The 23,674-nt window shown below is 45.0% G+C and overlaps 2 protein-coding genes across 2 annotated transcripts in view; one reads left to right on the plus strand and one right to left on the minus strand.

The window, feature by feature from the left end:
• Positions 1-1,498: 1,498 nt before the first annotated feature.
• Positions 1,499-13,147, minus strand: TMIE (transmembrane inner ear). The gene is made up of 4 exons (XM_036406757.1): positions 12,984-13,147; positions 10,064-10,181; positions 3,622-3,771; positions 1,499-2,018 (listed from the first exon to the last, which is right to left on the minus strand). Exons 1-4 carry the CDS (start codon positions 13,068-13,070, stop codon positions 1,912-1,914), a joined length of 462 nt encoding a protein of 153 aa, XP_036262650.1. The 5' UTR covers positions 13,071-13,147; the 3' UTR covers positions 1,499-1,911.
• Positions 13,148-19,052: 5,905 nt separating this feature from the next.
• The window catches only part of ALS2CL (ALS2 C-terminal like), a 44,396-nt gene continuing 39,774 nt past the window's right edge, over positions 19,053-23,674 (plus strand). Inside the window, exon 1 of the mRNA XM_036401422.2 lies at positions 19,053-19,180. The gene's annotated coding sequence lies outside the window, so the exon portion shown is untranslated. The remainder of the gene's footprint in view (positions 19,181-23,674) is intronic.

The raw sequence follows: 23,674 nt of genomic DNA on the forward strand, positions 1-23,674 counted from the left end.
TTATCCCAAGATTTTCCAGGCTATCCCCCCCCCCAAAAAAAATATCTGGAGTTAAATCCCCCCAGCTGGAAATTTAAAGGCAGAAATTGCTGGAATATTCCCAAAACAGCTGGAAAACACCACCCCTGATAAATCCACCCCTCAGGAATTCCCAGGAAGGGAGGGAATAGCAGCCACCTGGAAGCGGAGCAGAATTCCTGGTCTCAGAACTGGCTTTCCTCAGCAAAAAATGGGGAAAGTGTGGATTAATCTCCTGTAAAAGATGGAATTCCTGGCGTTTCCTGCAGCAGTCCAGGAAAAGAGGCACCAGAAAAGGAAGGAAAAATTCCCACGTGTCCAAAACCCTCTTGGAATCCAAAGGACCCAAGCCTTGGAGAATTCCATCCTTTGGAATTTTCTGGGAATTTACATAATCCCTAAAATTCCCCACGAGGAGGTGCTGAGTGCCAGGAAATCTTTCTCCAACCTCTCCAGGAGAAGAAATTTGGGATGAATCCCATTCTCCTTTAGTTCAGATCCTTATCCCTGAGCATTCCCGTGTTTATCCAAAGTCCTCATTCCCATTCCAGCTTTCAGGTCAGTTCTATCCCATTCCCACCAGATGTTTTTCTTCATTATCCAACCAAATTCCCAGTTTTCCTTCACAGAGACGAATCCTGGCAGCTCCACCTCCAAATGGGAAGAAATCCGTGCATCCAACAGCTTCCCACAGGAATATCTGGAAAAGCACATCCTGCTCCAAGTGCTCCTCCCCCAGCAATTTGCTGGAGCATTCCCAAAAAAAATTCCAGCACTGTCCTTCCGGGATGTCACTTCTTCTTTGCCGGAGCTTTGGAATTCCCGCCGGCTTTTCCATCGGTTTTGGCACCTCCAGATTTTCCAGCTTCGCCGTCTTTTTCTCCCTTTTTCCCTTGTTTCTTATCGTTTGTGTCCTTTCCCTTTTCCCCCTTCTCCTTTTCCCCCTTTTCTCCTTTCCCTCCTTTTTCCTCTTTTCCTCCTTTTTCCCCTTTCTCCCCCTTTTCTCTGTCTTTTTTTTTGGCTCCGTCCTTCCCTTCCTTCTTGGATTCTTCCTTCTGCTCTTTCTCCCCGTCCTTTTTCTTGGAGTCTTTGGATCCATCCTTCTTTCCCTGAGCCTTGTCCACTTTTCCGGACACAGTGGGAACTTCTTCCTCTTTTTTTTCTTCTGCAGCCTGAGCTGTTTCCAAGGATAGAGGAAAAAAAAAAGGAAAAGGAATTGATGTGGATTCAACAACCCAGGGACTGTCAAAATTCCAACTCCCTGCTAGAAATCTGGGATAAAGGGAAAACATTCCCACTGGGGACTTTCCCATCCAGCTGATTGCTCCCAGTGAGGTTTTTTTTGGAACTGAGAAGCAGCAAATCCAAGGATTGATGGATCCCCTTGGAAAAGGGAAGCCACAGGCGGCCAGGAATTGAAATTCCCAAAATTCCTTGGAGAACCATCTCATCCCCTAAGGATTAACTGGAAGGACAAGGATTCGGTGGAAGGAAAAGGATTTATTCATGGAATTGGATTCAGCTCCAGAGGGAGGGCTGGGAATTCCCAGTTTCAGGCACCTCTGAAATCCCGGGATTTGTGCAAATTCCCATTGTTCAACCGGTAATTCTGAATTTTGCTGTTGTAGGATTGAATTTCTCCAAGGAATTCCTGAATTCCTACAGTGCTGGGATCTGCCTCTTCTCCCACGGACTGAAGCAGCACATCCCAAATTTTGGAAATGCCGTTTTTATGGAATTACATCTCCCGGAGAGACACAAGAGAGAAGGAAAAAAGGCATCGAAAGGTGTTGAGGAAACAGGAAAAATCCAGGAGTGGGGAAGCAGCAAATCCAAGGATTGACGGATCCCCTTGGAAGAGAGAAGCCACAGGCGGCTGGGAACCGAAATTCCCTAAATTCCTTGGAGAACCATCTCATCCTCTTCCTTCAGCACAGGCAGGGAGTGGAGAGGTCTGGACTGGCCATGGCCAGAGAGAGGGAGGAGATTTTCGGGAGAGCCTATGGAATCAGGAAAGGAGAGTGAGAGCAGCGGAGGAGAAATATTCCAGCAGGGAAAACCGGGAATGCGGGATTCCAACCACTCCAATTTCACTCCATTGGTGCTCCCCAGCCCAAGGGCAGGCCCTGAGATTAAATTGATTCCCACTGGGAATTTTCAGCATGGAGTTCTCCTTCTAACCAAGGAGGGTGAGAGATGGAAGTTGATGGGAAAAGGGGATACAGCCTCCAGTTGTCCCAGGAAAAGTTTGGATTGAAAATTAGGGAAAAAAAATTCCTGATTGGAAGAGAGATTAAGGATTGGGAAGTGTTGGAATCACCATCCCTGGAAGGGTTCCAAAAACCAGGAGATGTGGAATTTCACAGGATTTTTTAGTGGGATTTCGTTCAAAATAGGATTTGACGGATTTGAGAAGCTTTTCCAAACTTAATTTGGGAATGAAGGAATGATTCTGACTCGAACCGAGGGAAAAGTTCCCTCTTATCCAAAGGATTTTATCCCAATGTCCTGAGTCCACACTGGGAGGGTTGAACTTGGTGGTGGCACCACAGGAGGGACTTCGTGCTCCCAGAATCCCCCCAAAAAAAGTGGGAATTACGTCTGGGGAATGTCAGTGAGCTCATTGAGGGAATTTGCACTGCCCCAATCCCCCCAAAAAAGTGGGAATTAGCTCTGGGAATGTTGCTGAGCTCACTGAGGGACTTGGCACTGTCAGAATCCCCAGAAAAATGGGAATTACCTCTGGGAATGTGTCTGAGTTCACTGAGGGTATTTGCACTGCCAGAATCCCAAAAAAAAGTGGGAATTACCTCCGGGAATATTGGTGAGTTCATTGAGGGAATTTGCACTGCCCGAATCCCCCGCTCCATAAAAGTGGGAATAACCTCTGGGAATGTCTCTGAGTTCATTGAGGGAATTTGCACTGCCCCAATCCCCCAGAAAAGTGGGAATTACCTCCAGGAATGTGAGCGAGCTCATTGAGGAACTGTGCACTCCCAGAATCCCCAAAAAAAATGGGAATTACTTCCAGGAATGTGAGCGAGCTCATTGAGGAACATTGCACTCCCAGAATCCCAGAAAAAGCGGGAATTGAATCGGAGAAAATCTCTTTACTCACTGGGAGAAATTTGCACTGCCCCAATCCCCCAAAACATTCGCTCAGCTTTGCCGATGTTGCCGAGCTCATTGCGGGACTTCGTGCTCCCAGAATCCCCCAAAAAAGTGGGAATTAGCTCCAAGAATATTGGTGAGCTCATTGAGGGCTTCAGCACTGCCAAAATCCCCCCCCCCCCCCCCAAAAAAAAAAGTGGGAATTACCTCCAGGAATGTCAGTGAGCTCATTGAGGGAATTTGCACTGCCCCGATCCCCCAGAAAAGTGGGAATTGCCCCCAGGAATGTTGGTGAGCTCATTGAGGAACTTTGCATTCCCAGAATCCCCAGAAAAGTGGGAATTACCTCCAGGAATGTCGGTGAGCTCATTGAGGGAATTTGCACTGCCCCAATCCCTCCCAAAAAAAGTGGGAATTACCTCTGGGAATGTCTCTTGAGTTCATTGAGGAACTTTGTGTTCCCAGAATCCCCAAAAATTAAGCGGGAATTACCTCCGGGGATTTCGGTGAGCTCCCCGAGGGGCGGCACCGTCTCCAGTTTGTCCGCGTAGTTTTTGGCCGCCTGGCGCTGGGCGTAGCGCGCCTCGATCTCCTTCCGCGTGCGCGGGATCCGGCACTTGAAAATGCAGCACAGGGTGATAACTGGGAATATGGGAAACGGGAATGCCGGGTGAGGGACGGGAAACGGGAAACGGGGAGTCCTGGGGGAGTTATTGGGAATGGGAAACGGGGAATCCTGGGGGAGTTATTGGGAATTCTGGGTGAGGGATGGGAATGGGAAACGTGGAATTCTGGGTCAGTTATTGGGAATGGGAAACGTGGAATCCTGGGTGAGGGACGGGAATGGGAATGGGAAACGTGGAATTCTGGGGGAGTTATTGGGAATGGGAATGGGAAACGTGGAATCCTGGGTGAGGGATGGGAATGGGAAACGTGGAATTCTGGGTGAGGGACTGGGATTGGGAAATTTGGAATTATGGTGGAGTTCCTGGGAATGGATAGGGAGAAATTCGGAATTAACTGGGAATTGGAGTGGGAAACGTGGAATTCTGGGTGAGGGACTGGGAATGGGAAACAGGGAATTCTGGGTGAGTTATGGGAATGGGAAAAGAGGAATTTTGGGGGAGTTCCTGGGAATGGATAGGGAGAAACAAGGAATTAATTGGAAATGGGATCGGGAAATGTGGAATTCTGTGTGAGGGATGGGAATGGGAATGGGAAACATGGAATTCTGGGTGAGGTTCCTGGGAATGGACAGGGAGAAACAAGGAGTTAATTGGGAATGGGAGTGGGAAATGAGGAATTCTGGGTTAGTTCCTAGGAATGGAAAACATGGAATTCAGGATGAGTCACTCAGAGAGAGAGAAGTGAGAGATTCTGGGGGAGTTCCTGGGAATGGGAGTGTGAAACACGGGAATCTGGGAGTTCCTGGGAATGGAGAGAGAAATAAGGAATTCTGGGCATGACTGAGAATGGCAATGGAAAAAGAGCAATTCCAGTTGAGTTTCTGGGAATGGGAAATGAGGATTTGGGTTGGTTATTGGGAATGGGAGCAGGAAACAAGGGAATCTGGGTGAGTCACTGGGAATGGGAAACCTGGAATTCTGGGGGAGTTATTGGGAGTGGGAAATGTGGAATTCTGGGTGAGTTATTCAGAATGGGAGATGTGGAATTCTGAGTCTGGGAATGGGAGAGGGGATCAAGGATTTGTGTTGGTCGCTGGGAATGGGAACGGGGAGTGGAGAACAAGGAATTCAGGGGATAACTGGGAATGGCAACGGGAAAAAAGGAATTCTGGGGGAGTTATTGGGAATGGAGAGGGAGAAATGAGAATTTAACTGGGAATGGGAGGGGGAAATATGGAATTCTGGGGGAGTTATTTGGAATGGGAAATGTGGAATTCTGGGTGAGTCACTGGGAATAGGAGAGGGAAATGCGAGTATGGGTGAGTTCCTGAGAACGGACAGGGAGAAACAAGGATTTAACTGGGAGTGGGAGAGGGAAGTATGGAATTCTGGGTGCGTAATTTGGAACGGGAAATGTGGAATTCTGTGTGAGTCACTGGGAATGGGAAATGTGGAATTCTGCAGGCACAGAGTTTGTGATGATTGGCCGTGGGGCTGGAGTGAGTGCCCAGGTGAGCTGAGCCATGGAGGGCGTGCCCAGGAGTGACCAATCAGAGGGGGAGCAGGGGGCACGCGGGTGCAAGGTGTGAACAGGAGGGGATAAAGGGCTGGGCTGGAGAGCCGCAGGGGCCCGGAGCCTCCCGAGGCGGGATCGCCGTGAGCGGGGCGGAACCTTCTGGAGCTGAACGGGGACACTCTGGGTGTGCCGGCCATCTCAGCTGACAAGTTACTGGGAAATGCGGGAAACGTGGAATTCCAGGTGAGTTACTGGGAACGGGAAATGTGGGAAACGTGGAATTCCGGGTGAGTTATTGGGAATGGGAAATGTGGGAAATGTGGAATTCCGGGTGAGTTATTGGGAATGGGAAATGCGGAATTCCGGGTGAGTTATTGGGAATGGGAAATGTGGGAAACGTGGAATTCCGTGTGAGTTACTGGGAATGGGAAATGTGGAATTCCGGGTGAGTTACTGGGAATGGGAAATGCGGAATTCTGGGTGAGTTACTGGAAATGGGAAATGTGGAATTCTGGGTGAGTTACGGGGAATGGGAAACGTGGAATTCCAGGTGAGTTATTCGGAATGGGAAATGTGGGAAATGTGGAATTCCGGGTGAGTTACTGGGAATGGGAAATGTGGAATTCTGGCTGAGTTACTGGAAATGGGAAATGTGGAATTCCGGGTGAGTTATTGGGAACGAGAAATGTGGGAACGTGGAATTCCAGGTGAGGGGCTGGGAGTGGGAAATGTGGAACTCAGTGTGAGGGACGGGGAAATGTGGAATTCTAGGTGAGTTATTGGGAAAAGAGGAATTCCAGGTGAGTTCCTGGGGACAGACAGGGAGAAACAAGGATTTAACTGGGACTGGGAATGGGAAATATGGAATTCTGTGTGAGGTACTGGAAATGGGAAATGTGGAATTCTGGGTGAGGTACTAGGAATGGTGAGGGAGAAATGAAGGTTTAAGTGGGAATGAGAGAGGGAAATGTGGAATTCTGGGTGAGTTTCAGAGAATGGGAGAGGGGATCAAAGATTTGCATTGTTTGCTGGGAATGGGAGTGGGAAATACGGAATTCTGGGTGAGTTCCTGGGAATGGAGAACATGGAATATTGGGGGAGTTCCTGGGAATGGGAGAGGGAAATGAGAGACTGGTTGATTTACTGGGAATGGACAGGGAGAAACAAGGATTTAATTGGGAATGGGCGTGGGAAATGTGGAAGACCGGGAATTCTCGGGAAGTTTTTGGGAATGGGAAATGTGGAACTCTGGGTCAGTTACTGGGAGGGAGAAATGAAGAAATCTGGGTGAGGTACTGGGAATGGGAGAGGAAGAAACCGGGATTTAACTGGGAATGGGAGAGGGAAATATGGAATTCTGGGTGAGTTCCCAGGAATGGCAACAGGAATTGAGGATCTGGGGGGAATTCCTGGGAATTGGAGATGGGAACGAGAGTTTGCATCGGTCATTGGGAATGAGAAATGTGGAGTTCTGGGTGAGCTCCTGGAAAAGGGAAATGAGGATTTGGGTTGGATATTGGGAATGGGAGGAGGAAACACGGGAATCTGGGTGAGTCACTGGGAATGGGAGAGGGAAATGTGGAATTCTTTGTGAGTTCCTGGGAGAGGGAAGTGAGGAATTCTGAGGGAGTTCTTGGGACTGGGAGTGGGAAACATGGAATTCTGGGGGTGTTACTGGGAATGGAGAGGGAAACGAGGAATTCTGAGGATAAGTGGGAGTGGCAATGGGAAAAAAGCAATTCTGTGTGAGTTTCTGGGAATAGGAAATGAGGATTTGGGTTGGTTATTGGGAATGGGAGCAGGAAACACAGGAATCTGGGGGAGTTCCTGGGAATGGGAGTGGGAAACAAGGAATTCTGGGGATAACTGGGAATGGCAATGGGAAAAAAAGGAATTCCAGGTGAATTATTGGGAATGGAGAGGGAGAAACGAGAAATTAACTGGGAATGGGAGGGGGAAATACGGAATTCTGGGGGAGTTATTTGGAATGGGAAATGTGGAATTCCGGGTGAGTTACTGGGAATGGGAAACACGGGAATCTGAGGGATTTGCTGGGAACGGAGAGGGAGAAAGGAGGATTTAACTGGGAATGAGAGTGGGAAATGTGGAATTCTGGGTGAGTTGCCGGGAACGGGAAATGAGGATTTGGGCTGGTTACTGGGAATGGGAGCAGGAACCACGGGAATCTGGGAGAGTTCCTGGGAGTGGGGAAACCTGGAATTCGGAATTTCCCCCGTTCTTTATGGGATGGTGCCGCCTTGTGGGATGTGCCGGGAGGTAGAATCCACACTCGGATCAGATTCCTGGATTTATTTGGTTTATTTAGTTTAATTTTATTAATATTAACGTTAATATAAACGTATTTATTGGATATTTAATAAGTTAATATTAATATTATTAGAACAATTAATAAAATTATATTTCTTATTAATTATAATGTTATAGAAATTATTCTTCGTAACATAAAACATATGTGTTAAATATTAATATGTTTTTCCGCAAATCTAATTTAAATTGGTTCATTTTATTTCCTTATTTATTGTAATAACAGTGAAAATAAAGCTTTTAGTGACAACTACAGTTACAATCAAATTATTATCATTTATAACATAGAAATATGTTATTCCATTAATATAATTTTATTAACTCAAATACTTTATAAGAATAAAAATTGTTATTTAAAATTAATAGGTCATTGATAAAGTAATACAATAATATGAATTAAAATCATATTAACCATCCAATTACCTTTAAAGCATAATTCCTGTATTTCTATTTTATTTAGATCTATGTTTGGTTCTTGTTTTAGTTTTGGTTTTACAATTATTTCCTTTTTTTAATTTATGTTTTATATTTAATTCTATTTTGAATTTTATAGTTCTATACGAATTCTGTTTTAAAATGTTACATTTTTGTATTTATTTCTATTTGTTAATTTCCTATTTTATGTCTAATTTCATTTTTACCTTTCTATTTATTTCTATTGTTTAATATCCAATTTTCACATTTCATCCACTGCAATGCAATATAATGTATTTACTCATTCTTATTTAATTGTATTTTAACATTTTCTGGTTTTCTGTTTATTTTTATTTTTTTTAATTTTATACTTTAATATTTATTGCTATTTTTAGTTCCCTATTTTTATATTTATTTATATTTTTTAATTCCCTATTTTCCCATTTCACTCCATTTCCCAGTTCCCTGTTTTCCATGGATTTTCTCCATCCCAAATCCCATTCCCGGCAGGGATGGGGGTGGAGCTTGGGCCATTCCTGCTCCGCATTCCCACTGAGAAATCCCTCCGGAATTCCCACTCCCAGCTGGAATTCCAGCATTCCCGAATTCCAGACACCTGAAGGGAATCCAGGAAGCTCCGGGATCACTCCCAGGGAAGGAATTCCCTTGGAAAGAGATTCCAGGTGGGAATCTCCATTTTGGATTCCCTCTGGAATTCTCAATTCCATCCCACAGAAATTCTCCTTGAATTCCCAGACACCTGAAAGAAATCCTTCGGAATTCCCACACTCAGCTGGGAATTCCGGCCCAGAGGAATTCCCAAACTCCTGGACACCTGAAGGGAATCCAGGAAATTTTGGGATCACTCCCAGGGATGGAATTATCTTGGGAAGAGATTCCAGAAGGGAATCTCCTGTTTGGAGCCGGGAAATCCCTCAGGAATTCTCAATTCCATCCCACAGGAATCCTCCTTGAATTTCCAAATTCCTGGAAACCTGAAAGGAATCCAGGAAATTTTGGGATCGCTCCCAGGGATGGAATTTTCTTGGAAAGTGATTCCGGGTGGGAATTTCCAGTTTAGAGCTGGGACCTCCCTCTGGAATTCCCACACTCAGTGGGGAATTCCAGCCCAGAGGAAATCCCGAATTCCCGGACACCTGAAGAGAATCCACAATTCCCAACCTGGAGCATTCCATGATTCCCAACCCACAGAATCCCAGGAATCCCAACCTGAATCATTCCATGAATGCCAACCCAACACATTCCAGGATTCCTAACATGAAGCATTCCAGGATTCCCAACCCAAGGAATTCCAGGATCTCCAACTCAAATCATTCCATGATTCCCAACCCAAAGAATTTCATGATTCCCAAACTGAAGCATTCCACAAATCCTGACCCAACACATTCCAGGATTCCTAACCCGAAGCATTCCAGGATTCCCAACCCAAAGAACCCCAGGATCTCCAACTCAAATCATTCCATGATTCCCAACCTGAATCATTCCACAAATGCCAACCCAGCACATTCCAGGATTCCCAACCCAAATCATTCAATTATTCCCAAACTGAAGCATTCCATGATTCCCAACCCAAAGAATCCCAGGATTTCCAACTCAAATCATTCCATGATTCCCAGCCCAAAGAATTCAAAAATTCCCAAACTGAAGCATTCCACAAATCCCGACCCATCCTGACATTCCATGATTCCTAACCTGAAGCATTCCATGATTCCCAACCCAAAGAATCCCAGGATTCCCAACTCAAATGGTTCCATGATTCCCAACCCAAAGAATCCCAGGATTCCCAACTCAAATGGTTCCATGATTCCCAGCCCAAACCATTCCATAGCTCCCGGCTCCATCCTGCACCGGGGCAGGAACGCGGGTGCTGGAGCTGATTCCCATCCCTGGAACATCTCCGGGTGCTCCCGAGACGAATCCCTGGCGATTCCCACCAATGAATCCCCCCCTTTTGCGCGTTCCCGGGATTCCAGAGAGAGCGCCCTCCTGGGGAGCCTTCCGGAGGAAAATTCCCGGGAATTGCGGGACTCACTGATGGAGAGGACGAAGAGGGCGAAGATCCCGACCACCTGCCAGAGGCGCAGCCCCCAGATCACCACGGTCTCCGACGTCACCGGGTCCGGCTTCTTCTTGGGCGGCGCCGTGGTGGCCTGGGAAAAAAAACACAGGGAAAATCCGGCGGGAAAAGGCAGATCAGGACGGAAAAATTCCCACAAAATACTCCAGAAGGCGATGAGGGCGCGGGAAATGGGGAGGCCTCAAGGATTTGGGAATGTTGCAGGGATTTTTAAGGAATCTCCTTTTCCCGGCCATTCGTTGGCTCGCTCTGGAATTCCTTTCTCCCGTTTTCCAACGGATTTTTAGGGTTGGGATTTCCGCCAGTGAGGGCCTGGATGAGGAAATTCCTGGAAAAATTCATTTTTCCCAATGAATTTTAATGGAAACACATCCCCGGGATGTGGGAAAGCCGCGGATCCAGAAGGAAGCAGAATGGAACCACAAGGAATTTCTGGGATAAAAAGTTGTGGAATTTTTTAACAGAAAGATAAACTCAGCCTAAACCTAAAGGACGGAAATCCTACAAAATATTCCAGGGGATTTTTAGGGAAGATCTTGGAACAGCAGCTTAAAAACAGCTGGAATACACCCAGTGCCCAAAAAAAAATCCTGATTTTTTGAGAAGTGGAATTCCTGAGAAATCCCTCCAGGAATTTTATCCCAAACTGGGAATAAAGGATTATTCCAAACTTATCCTCCAGGACTGGCTCAGATCCGGGATCCAATTCCCAGGGAAATCCCTCAATATCCCATTGTTTGCTGACCTCTGGGATCAGGAGCAGGGAAGGACTTTTGGGATCATGGGCTCATCCTGGGATTTAGGGATTTTTTGGGATTTAAGGGCTAATCCTGGGATTTGGGGATTTTGACCCATCCCAGGATTTTCTGATTCTCTTCCCAAATTTTGGGAGAACTTCCAGCTCTGGGAATTTATCCAAAGGCCTGGGAGCCGGACAAGTTTTCCTCAATCAAATCCAAGATCTGAAGGGATTTTTGTCTCATTCTCAGATATCCCCCTGCCTTTTTTCCCCTTTATTTTTCCTTATTTTTGGGGTTTTTTGGGAATTTTTCCAGCTGCCAGGATTATTTTCCTCTCCAGCTTTTTCTTCCTCCTCTGTTTGCTCCAGCCTGGCTGAGCCGGAATCGAATTTTTCAGGGTAATTCCATTATCCAATTATTTCCAGGAATAAACTCCTCACAGAGCTTTTGCTTTTCCAGGAAAAAAAAAAAAAAACAAACCTGGAATAAACAAAGCAGATCCAGGAATTCTCGCTGTTTATCCCGATTTTTGGGGCTTGGATGTTTCATTTTTGTTTTCTGGGAATCGTCTGGAATAAAATGGGAAATTTTCCGGCTGGCTGGGTCGTCCTTGGGATTCAGGGAAGGATAATTTGGGAATTCTGCACTGTCAGGGGAAGTTCTGCCTCATTTCTCCCCTTGGGAATGGTTGGACAGCTCAGAAAACCTGGAATTCTTCCTGGAGCAGCAGCCTGGCCTTGGAGAGGATTCCTGGATTCATGGAATGCTCAGGTAGGATGGGATGGGGGAAAAGCAGGGATTTGGTTGGGAATGAGGGGCTGGAAATCCTGGGAAAAAAATCAGGAAAAGGGAAAAGATGAGAGGCTGGAAATCCTGGGAAAAATATGGGAAAGGGAAATCCTGGGAAAAAATCAGGATAAGGGCAGGGGTGAGAGTATTGAAATCCTGGGAAAAATGGGAAAGGGAAATCATGGAAAAAACTCAGGACAAGAGGAAGGAGGAGAGGCCAGAAATCCTGGGAAAAAATATGGGAAAGGGAGAGAGATGAGAGGCTGGAAATCCTGGGAAAAATCAGGAAAGGGAAATCCTGGAAAAAAATGGGAAAGGAGGGAGAAGAGGTCAGAAATCCTGGAAAAAATATGGACAAGGATGGGGATGAGAAGTTTGAAATTCTGGGAAAAATCGGGAAAGGGAAATCCTGGAATAAAATCAGGATAAGGGCAGGGGTGAGAGGTTGGAAATTGTGGGGGAAAAATGGGAAAGGGAGGGAGAGGAGGCTGGAAATCCTGGGGAAAATGTGGAAAGGGAAATCCTGGAAAAAAACCAGGATAAGGGAAAGGATGAGAGACTGGAGATCCGGGAAAAATGTGGGAAAGGGATGAGAGGTTTGAAATTCTGGGAAAAAATGGGAAGGGAGTGATGAGAGGCCGGAAATCCTGTAAAAAATCAGGAGAATGGATGAGAGGCTGGAAATCCTTGGGAAAAAAAAAAAAATATGGAAAAGATGAGAAGTTTGAAATCCCGGGAAATTGCTGGAATTTTCTAATCCCAAAAATCGCAGGCAGATTCTGCTGCAGGAATTCCCAGGTGGAGCAGGGAAAAGGATCCAGAGGGGAAAGTGAAAGTTTTTGGGAGCTGGGATTTGTGTTCCAGGCAGGAATTTCCCTCTGGAATTGCAGCCAGGGCTCAGGAGCTGCTCTCCCCTCCCAGATAATTCCCAGGTTTTCCATCAATTAGGGAATGCAGAGTCATCCTCAGGGAAAAGGTCCTGTGGAGGGGCAGGAATTCCATGAAATCCCACAATTCCATGAAATCCAGGATTACTGGGAACGAGGGAAGGTGGGAGAAGGAAAATCCATCCCAAATATTCCCAAAATTTTCCAAATCTTTCACGGGAGCATCCATCAGGAATAGAATTTGTGGGATCGTTTTTGCCCCGCTCCTCAAATCATTGGAAAACCGGGAAAAACCCGCGATTCTAACCCGAAATTCCCAACCCAGCCTTTCAGGAAGCAGCAAAAATTCCCAAAAAACCCTCCTTGGATCCACCTTAAATTCCCGGCTGGTTGTTTTCCAGGGAAATCCCCCATTCCCGGCCCTCATTCCCACTTTTCCAGCGGGATTTTTTTCCTCACCTCGATCAGCTGCGCCAGGGAAAGTCGGGATCGGAGCAGGACGAGGCAGGAAAATCCCAAAAATTCCCAGCTTGGATCCCACGCCATCTTCTCTTCTTCTCTTCTCCTCCCGGGATTTTCCCCCCTCCTGCCGAGCCTGGAATTTTTTGGGATCTCGGGAAAAGTCCCGGCCTGGTTTTTCCAGCGGCGTCCTCCGAGCGGAGCAGCGCTGGAAGCCGTTAATTAATTAATTAAATTAATGAGGCGGTGTCGATGACGGAGCCCCGGGAGGGGGGATCGGGAGCACCGGGAGCGCTTCCCGCCGCTCCAAGGGGCGGAATTCCCGATTCCCGCTGCTCCGAGGGGAGGAATTCCCGATTCCCGCCGCTCCAAGGGGCGGAATTCCCGATTCCCGCCGCTCCGAGGGGAGGAATTCCCGATTCCCGCCGCTCCGAGGGGCGGAATTCCCGATTCCCGCCGCTCCGAGGGGAGGAATTCCCGATTCCCGCTGCTCCAAGGGGACGAATTCCTGATTCCCGCTGCTCCAAGGCATTACTGGGTTTTTTTTCTGGGTTTTTTTCCCAGTTTTTTCTTTTTCCCAGTTTCTTTTTTCCCTCCCCCAAGGTTTTCTTTTTCCTACTTTTCTTTTGTCCCAGTATTATTTTCCATTTTTTTTTTCCCCCGCAGGTGTTTTTTAGATTTTTTTCAGGTTTTTTCCCAGGTTTTTCCCCTCAGTTTTTTTTTTTTTTTGTATTTTTTGTTTGTTGGTTTGGGGTTTTTTTTTTGGTTTTTTTTTGGTTTTTTTTGGGTTTTTTTGTGTTTGTTTTTTTTTTTTTTTTTCCAGATTTTTCCGGGTTTTTTTTTCCTTTTTTTTTTTTTTTTTCCCCAGGTTTTTTGTCGCAGGTTTTTTCCAGGCTTTTTTCTTGCCAGGGTTTTTTTCCAATTTTCTTTTTCCCAGTTTCTTTTTTCCCTCCCCCAAGGTTTTCTTTTTCCTACTTTTCTTTTGTCCCAGTATTATTTTCCATTTTTTTTCCTCAGGTGTTTTTTAGATTTTTTTCAGTTTTTTCCCAGTTTTTTTCCCTTCAGTTTTTTTTTTTTTTTTGGTATTTTTTGTTTGTTGGTTTGGTTTTTTTTTTTGTTGGTTTTTTTTTTTTTTTTTTTTTTTTCCCAGATTTTTCCGGGTTTTTTTTCCTTTTTTTTTTTTTTTTTCCCCAAGTTTTTTTGTCGCAGGTTTTTTCCAGGCTTTTTTCTTGCCAGGGTTTTTTTTCCAATTTTCTTTTTCCCAGTTTCTTTTTTCCCTCCCCCAAGGTTTTCTTTTCCCCCACTTTTCTTTTGTCCCAGTATTATTTTCTTTTATTTTTTCCCCCGCAGGTGTTTTTTAGATTTTTTTCAGGTTTTTCCCAGTTTTTTTCCCCTCAGTTGTTTTTTTTTTTTTTTAATTTATTTTTTGTTTGTTGGTTTGGGGTTTTTTTGGTGGTTTTGTTTTTTTTGTGGGTTTTTTTTCCAGATTTTTCCGGTTTTTTTTTTTCCTTTTTTTTTTCCCCAGGTTTTTTGTTGCTGGTTTTTTCCAGGCTTTTTTTTTTTTTTTGCCAGGGTTTTTTTCCAATTTTCTTTTTCCCCAATTTCTTTTTCTTTTTCCCCCATTTTTTCCCCCCATTTTTTTGTCCCAGTATTTTTTCCAGTTTTTTTTCCCCAGCTGTTTTTTAGATTTTTTCCATTTTTTTTTTCCAGTTTTTTTTCTAGGTTTTCCCCCCAGTTTTTTTTTTCCAGGTTTTTTCCCAGCTTTTTTCTTTCCAGGATTTTTTCCATTTTTTTTCCCCGCAGGATTTTCTAGGTGTTCTTTTGGGGATTTTTCTTCTTCTTTTTTTTTCCCAGTGTTTTGGTTTGTTTTGCTTTGTTCGGTTTGGTTTTTTGGTTTTGTGGGGTTTTTTTCCCCAATGTTTTTTTCTCCCAGATTTTTTTTTCAGGTTTTCCAGCCCCCTTTTCCTCCCCTCCCAGTTTTTTTTCCAGTTGTTTTTTCCCAGTGTTTTCTTTTTTTAAGTTTTTTTTTCCCCTTTTTTCCCCCCATTTTTTTTCTTCCCAGTCTTTTCTTTTTTTAAGGTTTTTTTCCCAGTTTTTTTTTCCCAGTTTGGGGGGATTTTTCTGGTTTTTCCCTTCCTTCCTTTCCCCCAGGTTTTTTCCAGTCGTTTTTTTTTCCCAGTTTTTTTTTTTCAAGTTTTCCCCCCTATTTTCCCCCATTTTTTTCAGTTTTTTTTCCCTTTTTTTCCCAGTTTTTTTGTCAAGTTTTCCCCCTATTTTCCCCCATTTTTTCCCAGTTTTTTTTTTTTCAGATTTTTTCCCCTATTTTCCCCCATTTTTTCCCAGTTTTTTTTTTCAGGTTTTTTTCCCTTTTTTTTTCCCACTTTTTTTTTTTTTCAAGTTTTTCCCCTATTTTTCCCCCATTTTTTCCCAGTTTTTTTTTTCATTTTTTTTTTCCCTTTTTTTTCCCAGTTTTTTTTTCCCAAGTTTTCCCCCCTATTTTCCCCCATTTTTTCCCAGTTTTTGGTGGTTTTTTTCAGTTTTTTTTCCCAAACCCTGTTGCTTTTGGGTGTGAAATTCTTGATTTTTTTTTTTTCCTTAAAAAAAACCCAAAAAACCCCAAATCCCTGGGATTGAAGCCAAGCCGGACGTTTGGAATTCTGGGGTTTCAGGGATGCGTTCCTGCCCCTGCATTTTGCGGAATTCCTGAATTTTTTGGGGTTTAAAGCTCATCCCATTCCATGAGCAGCAGCAGCTCCTGTGGGATCCCACGGGATATTCCAGGGATATTCCAGCTTCTCTGGGAATTCCATCCCAAAATCCCACAAAACCTTCCTTGATTTCAGAATTTCCGGGATTTGGGGATTTCAGGCGGCACAAGAAAGGATCCAGGTGCATCCCAACATTTTTAGGGAATCCCACAGAATTCCGGGATCAAACCATTCCCATGGGGAAGGGAAATTCCAGCAGCTCCAAGGTTTAATCACGGAGCAGCCCAGGAACATTCCAGGAATTCAGAATCTTTGGATTTGGGGGAATTTTCCCGGGGAAATCTTTGGGAATTCGGGATGCGGGAAGAGCCACGCGGTGGCAGCAGCGAGACAGGGAATTCCCGCTTCCCGAATTTCCTCTGGAATTCCAGGCTGGGGCTCGCTCCAAGATTTTAAGGAATTCTTCCCCGAGCTGCTTTTCCAGCGAATTTCTTTTTTTTTTTTGGAATGAGGCTCCTGCATCCAAGATTTTCCTTGTCCCTCTCCCGCTCTCTCCTCCTTTATTTTCCCGCATTTTCCAAATTTCCTGGCTTCCAAAAAATCGGGATAAAACTCCGGGAGATCTTGAGGATTTCCCAGGATTTTGGGGTTTGGTTAAAAAATTCCCTCTGGAAGCAAAAGGGATCAAATGTGGGGAAATCCTGAATTTCCAGAGGTTTGGGAATTCTGGGCCTGGCCAATCCGTGGGGAGCTGGAATTCCCAAATCCACAACAAAGTGGAATTCCAGAAGTTCTCCGTTTGGAAAACACCGTGGGAATTTGGGATGTGGATAAGAAGATTTTTTTGGGGAATTCATTCCAAGTGCTGGAATGTCAAATCTGGGAATTCTGGGATGGGAATTCCAGCTTCATCCTTTTATTCCCAGAGCTTTGGGAACAGAAATCCTGGGATCTGGTTCAGAGGAGATTTTCTGGGAATGCATCCCATGGGCTTGGAGTATAAATTGTGGGAATTCTGGGATGGCAATTCCAAATTATTCCTCCTTCCTTGTCCATGAGTTGGGAATTCCAGTTCCGTCCTTTTATTCCCAGAATGAAGGAGAATGGGAATGGACTTTTGTGGAAATCCGGGATCTGGATGAGAGAATTTTCTGGGTATAAACTCCAGGAATTCCGGGATGGGAATTCCGGGTCATTCCCGGTGTCTCATCCATCAGTTGGGAATTGCAGGTCCGTCCATTTGATTCCCGGAACTTTGGGAATGGAAACTCCAGGATCTGGTTCAGGGGGTTTTTTGGGAATGCATCCTATGGGCTCGGAATATCAATGGGAATTCTGGGATGGGAATTTCAGCTCCTTGCTTTTATTCCTGGAGCTTTGGGAATGGAAATTCCCGGGATGTGGATGAGAGAATTTTCTGGGAATTCACTCCAGGTGCTGGGAGTTTAAACTCTGGGAATTCTGGGATGGGAATTCCAGGTCATTCCCTTCCATGAGCTGGGAATTCCAACTTCAATCCTTTCATTCCCAGGACTCTGGGGATGGAATTTTATCCTTTTGGAAGAGGTTATGGAAATCCCGGGATGTGGTTCAGGGAATTTTCTGGGAATGAATCCCATGGGCTCGGAATATCGAATCTGGGAGTTCTGGGATGGGAATTCCAGGTCATTCCTGGTGTCTCATCGATGAGTTGGGAATTTCAGCTCCTTCCTTTTATTCCCAGGGCTTTGGGAATTCTGGGAAACTCTGTGGAAATCTGGTATATCTGGTTCAGGGAATTTTCTGGGAACGCATTCCATGTGCTGGAATACCAATGGGAATTCTGGGATGGGAATTTCAGCTCCTTGCTTTTATTCCCAGAAGTTTGGGGAAGAAAACCCCGGGATGTGGATAAGAGGATTTTCTGGGAATTCACTCCAGGTGCTGGAATATCAACTCTGGGAATTCTGGGATGGGAATTCCAGGTCATTCCCATCCGTCACTTGGGAATTCCAACTTCCATCCTTTCATTCCCTTGGCTTTGGGAATGAAATGCTGGAAAATGCTGTGGAAATCCGGGATCTGGTTCAGAGATCCATTCCAGGTGCTGGAATATCAACTCTGGGAATTCTGGGATGAGAATTCCAGGTCATTCCCATCCACAAGTTGGGAATTTCAGCTCCTTCCTTTTATTCCCAGAGCTTTGGGGAATGGAATTTTATCCTTCGGGAAGAGGTTATGGAAATCCTGGGATCTGGTTCAGGGAATTTTCTGGGAATCCATTCCAGGTCCTTGGAATATCAACGGGGAATTCTGGGATGGGAATTCCAGGTCATTCCTCTCCATCAGTTGGGAATTCCAACTTCCATCCTTTTATTCCCAGAGGTCTGGAAATGAAAGTTGGAATTTTTCCGGGAATCCATTCCAGGTGCTGGAATATCAACTCTGGGAAGTCTGGGATGGGAATTCCAGGTCATTCCTTTTATTCCCAGAGGTTTTATTTTCAATTTTATCATATTTCAATTTTATTTATTTATATTTATTTTATTTTTTAAAAACTAATTTTTTTTCATAGATTTTAATTTTTAAAAATTATTTTATACTTTTTCTTATTTTTAATTATTCAGTTTTTATTTTTTCCTCTATTTTTATTTTAATTTATCTTAAACTTTATTTTTATTTTCATTTTTAATTTTTAAAATTTCTAACGTATTTAATATTTTTTATTTAATTTTTCTTTTTTTATTTATTCAATTTTTATTTTGTTTTATCTGTTCTTATTTAATTTTTATTACATTTTTCTATATTTTTCTTTTAATTTATTTTATCTTAAACTTTATTTTTAAATTTTTAATTCTTTAATTTTTTTACTTTAATTTTTGTTCATTTAATTCTTGCTTTATTTTTTATTAACTTTTCCTTAATTTTATTTCATTTCCATTTCATTTCATTGTTGTTTTTCTTTCTATGTAATTATTTTAACTTTTATTTATCCTTTAAATTTTATTTTACTTTTAATTCCATTTTTAATTGATTTGATTCTATTTTTTATTTCAACAATGAGGCAAAACAAAAATTAATTTTTTAAAATTTTAATTAGATTTCATTTTTGTTTTAAACTTTTGTTTTAATTTTACTTTAAATTATTTTATTAAATTTTGTTGTATTTCATTTTAAAATTTTAATTTATTTTAATTTATTTTATTTTCTTATTTAATTTTATTAAATACGGGGAAAATCCGGGAAAACCCAGGAATCTCGGGAATTCGGGAAATCTTCGGGAATTTGGTGCCGTTTCCCTTTAAATCCTCCCCGAGCCCTTCCCGGCTCGGGTTGCAGCCGATGGAATTTTCCAGCGCCCGAGGTTTCCATGGAGACCGGGAATGTTGCGCTGCACCTTGAGAGAAAAGAATTCCAAGAATTTCGCCTCCTTCCCTTTGGAATTGGGGCTGGAAAGGAGCCAGAGCCGAATCCCCGTTCCCATGAATCCGGATCCTGGCTGATCCCGAGGTAAAAGGGAATTTTTGGCTCCCGGAGATGCCTCTGGAATTGTTCCTGTGGGATTTTGTGGGGATCAAGGGGTTCCAGCTCGGGAATTTTGGGATTTGGGAATGTCTGTGCCGATGTTCTGGAGCGTTAGGAAGGGATCCGAAGGTGCAAGGGAAGATGGGGAGCTGGGAATTTGGGAAAATGCTGATCCATGGGAATTGTGCCTCGTTTCCTACAAATATTCCCAGATCCTGGACATGGATGGAACACTGGGAATGGGATAAATATTCCCAAATCCTGGACACGGATGGAGCATTGGGAATGGGATAAATATTCCCAAATCCTTGAGATGGATGCAGCATCAGGAATGGGATAAATATTCCCAAATTGCCGGAGTTGGACGGAACACTGGAAATGGGATAAATATTCCCAAATCCATGAGTGTGATTGAACATTGGGAATAGGATAAATATTCCCAAATCCTGGACAAGGATGGAGCATTGGTAATGGGATAAATATTCCCAAATCCCTGCTGGATCCCTGCTGGTTCCTATGGAATGTTTGGAATGGGATAGAACAGTGGGATAAATATTCCCAAAATTTCTGAGTCGGATGGAAAGTTGGGAAAAGGAGATAAATGTTCCCAAATCCCTGCCCGTCCCGATGGAATGTTGGGAATGGGATGTATATTGGGATATACATCCCAATAGTGGGATAAATATTCCCTAAATCCCTACATTGGAAGGAATGTTGGGAACGGGATATAATGGAGGGATAAATATTCCCAGATCCTTGCCGGTTCCTATGGAATGTTGGGAATGGGATGCAACAGTGGGATAATTATTCCCCAAACCCCTAAATCGGATGGAACATCAGGAACGGAACAGAACAGTGGGATAAATATTCCCCCAGATCCCTGAGCTGGAAGGAATGTTGGGAATGTGGATCATGGTGGATGTCCCTCACCTTTGGAGGTGGCGTCCAGGCCCAGTGGGACAGGGCCAGGCTGTCCCCATGGGGCTGGGAAAGGCTGGATAGGGATGGAAAGGTTGGGAAAGGTTGGATAGGGATGGGAAAGGCTGGATAGGGACGGGAAAGGCTGGATAGGGATGGAAAGGTTGGGAAAGGCTGGATAGGGACGGAAAGGTTGGGAAAGGTTGGATAGGGATGGGAAAGGCTGGATAGGGATGGGAAAGGCTGGGAAAGGCTGGATAGGGATGGAAAGGTTGGGAAAGGCTGGATAGGGACGGAAAGGTTGGGAAAGGTTGGATAGGGATGGGAAAGGCTGGATAGGGATGGGAAAGGCTGGATAGGGATGGGAAAGGCTGGGAAAGGCTGGATAGGGATGGAAAGGTTGGGAAAGGCTGGATAGGGATGGGAAGGTTGGGAAAGGTTGGAGGTGGATGGGAAAGGTTGGAGGTGGATGGGAAAGGTTGGATAGGGATGGGAAGGTCACTCCAAGGCCACCAACTCTTGTGGCCACAGGAAAAAAGTCCTGGAATGTTTGGGATGGAAGGGACCCAAAGGTTCTCCAGAGCAACCAATTCTGAAACCTCGTCTCTCCTGTCTCCACTCCATATCCAAAGGTTGGATGTGGATGGGAAGGGTTGGATAGGGATGGGAAGGTCACTCCAAGGCCACCAACTTGTGAGGTAAAAAGGAAAAAAGTCCTGGAATGTTTGGGATGGAAGGGACCTCCAAAGGTTCTCCAGAGCAACCAATTCCAAAACTTTGTCTCTCCTGTCTCCACTCCATATCCAAAGGCTGGAGCTGAGTGGGAAAGGTTGGATAGGGATAGAAAAGTTGGGAAAGGTTGGATGTGGATAGGAAAGGTTGGATAGGGATGGGAAGGTCACTCCAAGGCCACCAACTCTTGTGGCCACAGGAAAAAAGTCCTGGAATGTTTGGCATGGAAGGGACCTCTGCAGGTTCTCCAGAGCAACCGATTCCGAAACTTCATCTCTTCTGTCTCTCCTCCATATTCAAAAGTTGGATGTGGATGGGAAAGGTTGGATAGGGATGGGAAGGTTGGGAAACGCTGGTTAGGGATGAAAAGGTCACTCCAAGGCCACCAACTTGTGTGGCCACAGGAAAAAAGTCCTGGAATGTTTGGGATGGAAGGGACCTCCAAAGGTTCTCCAGAGCAACCAATTCCAAAACTTTGTCTCTCCTGTCTCTCCTCCATATCCAAAGGCTGGAGCTGAGTGGGAAAGATTGGATAGGGATAGAAAAGTTGGGAAAGGCTGGATGTGGATGAGTAAGGCTGGATGGGGATGGGAAGGTCACTCCAAGGCCACCAACTCTTGTGGCCACAGGAAAAAAGTCTTGGAATGTTTGGCATGGAAGGGACCTCTGCAGGTTCTCCACAGCAACCAATTCTGAAACTTCATCTCTTCTGTCTCTCCTCCATATTCAAAAGTTGGATGTGGATGGGAAAGGTTGGATGTGGATGGGAAGGTTGGGAAACGCTGGTTAGGGATGAAAAGGTCACTCCAAGGCCACCAACTTGTGTGGCCACAGGAGAAAAGTCCTGGAATGTTTGGGATGGAAGGGACCCAAAGGTTCTCCAGAGCAACCAATTCCGAAACCTCGTCTCTCCTGTCTCCACTCCATATCCAAAGGTTTGAGCTGACTGGGAAAGGTTGGATAGGGATGGAAAAGTTGGGAAAGGTTGGATGTGGATGAGTAAGGCTGGATGGGGATGGGAAGGTCACTCCAAGGCCACCAGCTCATGTGTGGCCACAGGAAAAAAGTCCTGGAATGTTTGGCATGGAAGGCACCTCCGAAGGTTCTCCAGAGCAGCCAATTCCAAGACTTCATCTCTTCTGTCTCTTCTCCATATCCAAAAATTGGATGTGGATGGGAAAGGTTGGATACGGATGGGAAGGTTGGGAAGGGTTGGGAAAGGTTCTGAAGGGTGGATGTGGATGGAAAGGTTGGATGTGGATGGAAAGGTCATTCCAAGGCCACCAACCCCTGAGGCCACAGGAAAAACCATCCCGGTGGTGACGGAACTCAAGGAATGTTTGGACAACGCCCTTGGAAAAGCTGGAACGGGACGAATCCAGCCTGGAACCCTCCAAAGGAAGGGACAAACCCTTGGTCCTGATCCAAGGGCTGAGAATTCCCTGGGAATAAAATATTCCTGGGACCTGACGGTCGAGCCCGACCGGTTCTGGAACCTCCTGGAGAAATTCCAGCGGCAGCCAGGTGGGGGAACAGCCCTGGGAATTCCCATGGAATTCCAGCCTCTCCCGGCCCATTCCATCCCATCCCACTCTTCCCTAAATCCTCCTGCTCATCCCAACAGGATTTTCCTGAAAGGGAATTTTCTGGAGTTAACCCTGGAATTCTGTCCTGGTTTCCAACAGCTCCACAAAGGAAATTCCCACTGCTGATCCTGTTTTTTTTTTCCTCGGGATTTGTTTTCCAATCCCTCCCTCACCCTTTAGGGAAAGGTTTGCGCTGTCGCGGTGAAAAAGAGCGGGATTGGGTTTTGGGATCGCAGCTCCACATCCCCCGTTTTCCAGGAACATGAAAATCCTGGAATTCTGGACTTGCAAGGCATAAAAATTGGGAATCTTGGGGTTGGATTTAGGATTTTTTTAGGAGGAGGGGAAATGGTTTCTGGGGCTGAGGTGTCTGGAGTCTCCTTAAAAGGGTTTGGGAATTTTGGGGTTGGATTTGGGATTTTTTAGGAGGAGGAGAAGGAGTGAAGAGCGGCTGAGGTGCAGCAGGGAACTCCGGGAGCTCCTGAGGGATGGATTTGTGGGTTTGGGGTTGGATTCAGGGATTTTAGGAGGAGGGGAAAGAGTTAAAGATGGCTGAGGTGTCTGGGATATCCTGAGGGACAAATTTGGGGGTTTTGGAGTCGGATTTAGGATTTTTAGGAGGGAGGGTAAGAGTTAAAGGTGGCTGAGCGGGAGCAGAGAACTCTGGGATCTCCTGAGGGATGGATTTGTGGGTTTGGGGTTGGATTTAAGGATTTTAGGAGGAGCGGAAAGAGTTCCTGGGGCTGAGGTGCCTGGGATCTCCTGAGGAATGGATTTGGGTGTTTTAGGATTGGATTTAGGATTTTTTAGGAAGAAGGGAAGGAGTTCAAGGTGGCTGAGGTGTCTGGGGTCTCCTTAAAAGGTTTTAGGAACTTTGGGGTTGGGTCTGAGGTTTTTTAGGAGGAGGAGAAAGAGTTAAAGCTGGGGCAGAGAACTCCGGGAGCTCCTGAGAGAAGGATTTGGGAGCTTGGGGCTGTTTTAGGATTTTTTAGGGGGAAGGGAAATGGTTAAAGGTGGCTGAGGCGCACAGAGAACTTTGGGATCTCCTGAGGGATGGATTTGGGAATTTTGGAGTCGGATTTAGGGTTTTTAAGGAAATGGAAGGAGTTAAAGGTGGCTGAGGTGTCTGGGGTCTCCTTAAAAAAGTTTTAGGAATTTTTGAGTTGGATTTAGGATTTTTAGGAGGATGAGAAATGGTTAAAGGTGGCTGAGCTGCACAGAGAACTCCGGGATCTCCTGAGGG

The sequence above is a fragment of the Molothrus ater genome, chromosome 1, assembly GCF_012460135.2.
Source record: "Molothrus ater isolate BHLD 08-10-18 breed brown headed cowbird chromosome 1, BPBGC_Mater_1.1, whole genome shotgun sequence".
NCBI classification, from domain to species: domain Eukaryota; kingdom Metazoa; phylum Chordata; class Aves; order Passeriformes; family Icteridae; genus Molothrus; species Molothrus ater.

Coding starts and splice junctions, on each gene's coding strand:
- TMIE (XM_036406757.1), bottom strand. CDS start 13,070: ATGGCGTGGGATCCAAGCTGGGAATTTTTGGGATTTTCCTGCCTCGTC. Junction 3,772..10,063: donor CCTCTTCGTCCTCTCCATCA/GTGAGTCCCGCA, acceptor CCATATTCCCAG/TTATCACCCTGTGCTGCATT. Junction 2,019..3,621: donor GCTCACCGAAATCCCCGGAG/GTAATTCCCGCT, acceptor CTGATTCCATAG/GCTCTCCCGAAAATCTCCTC.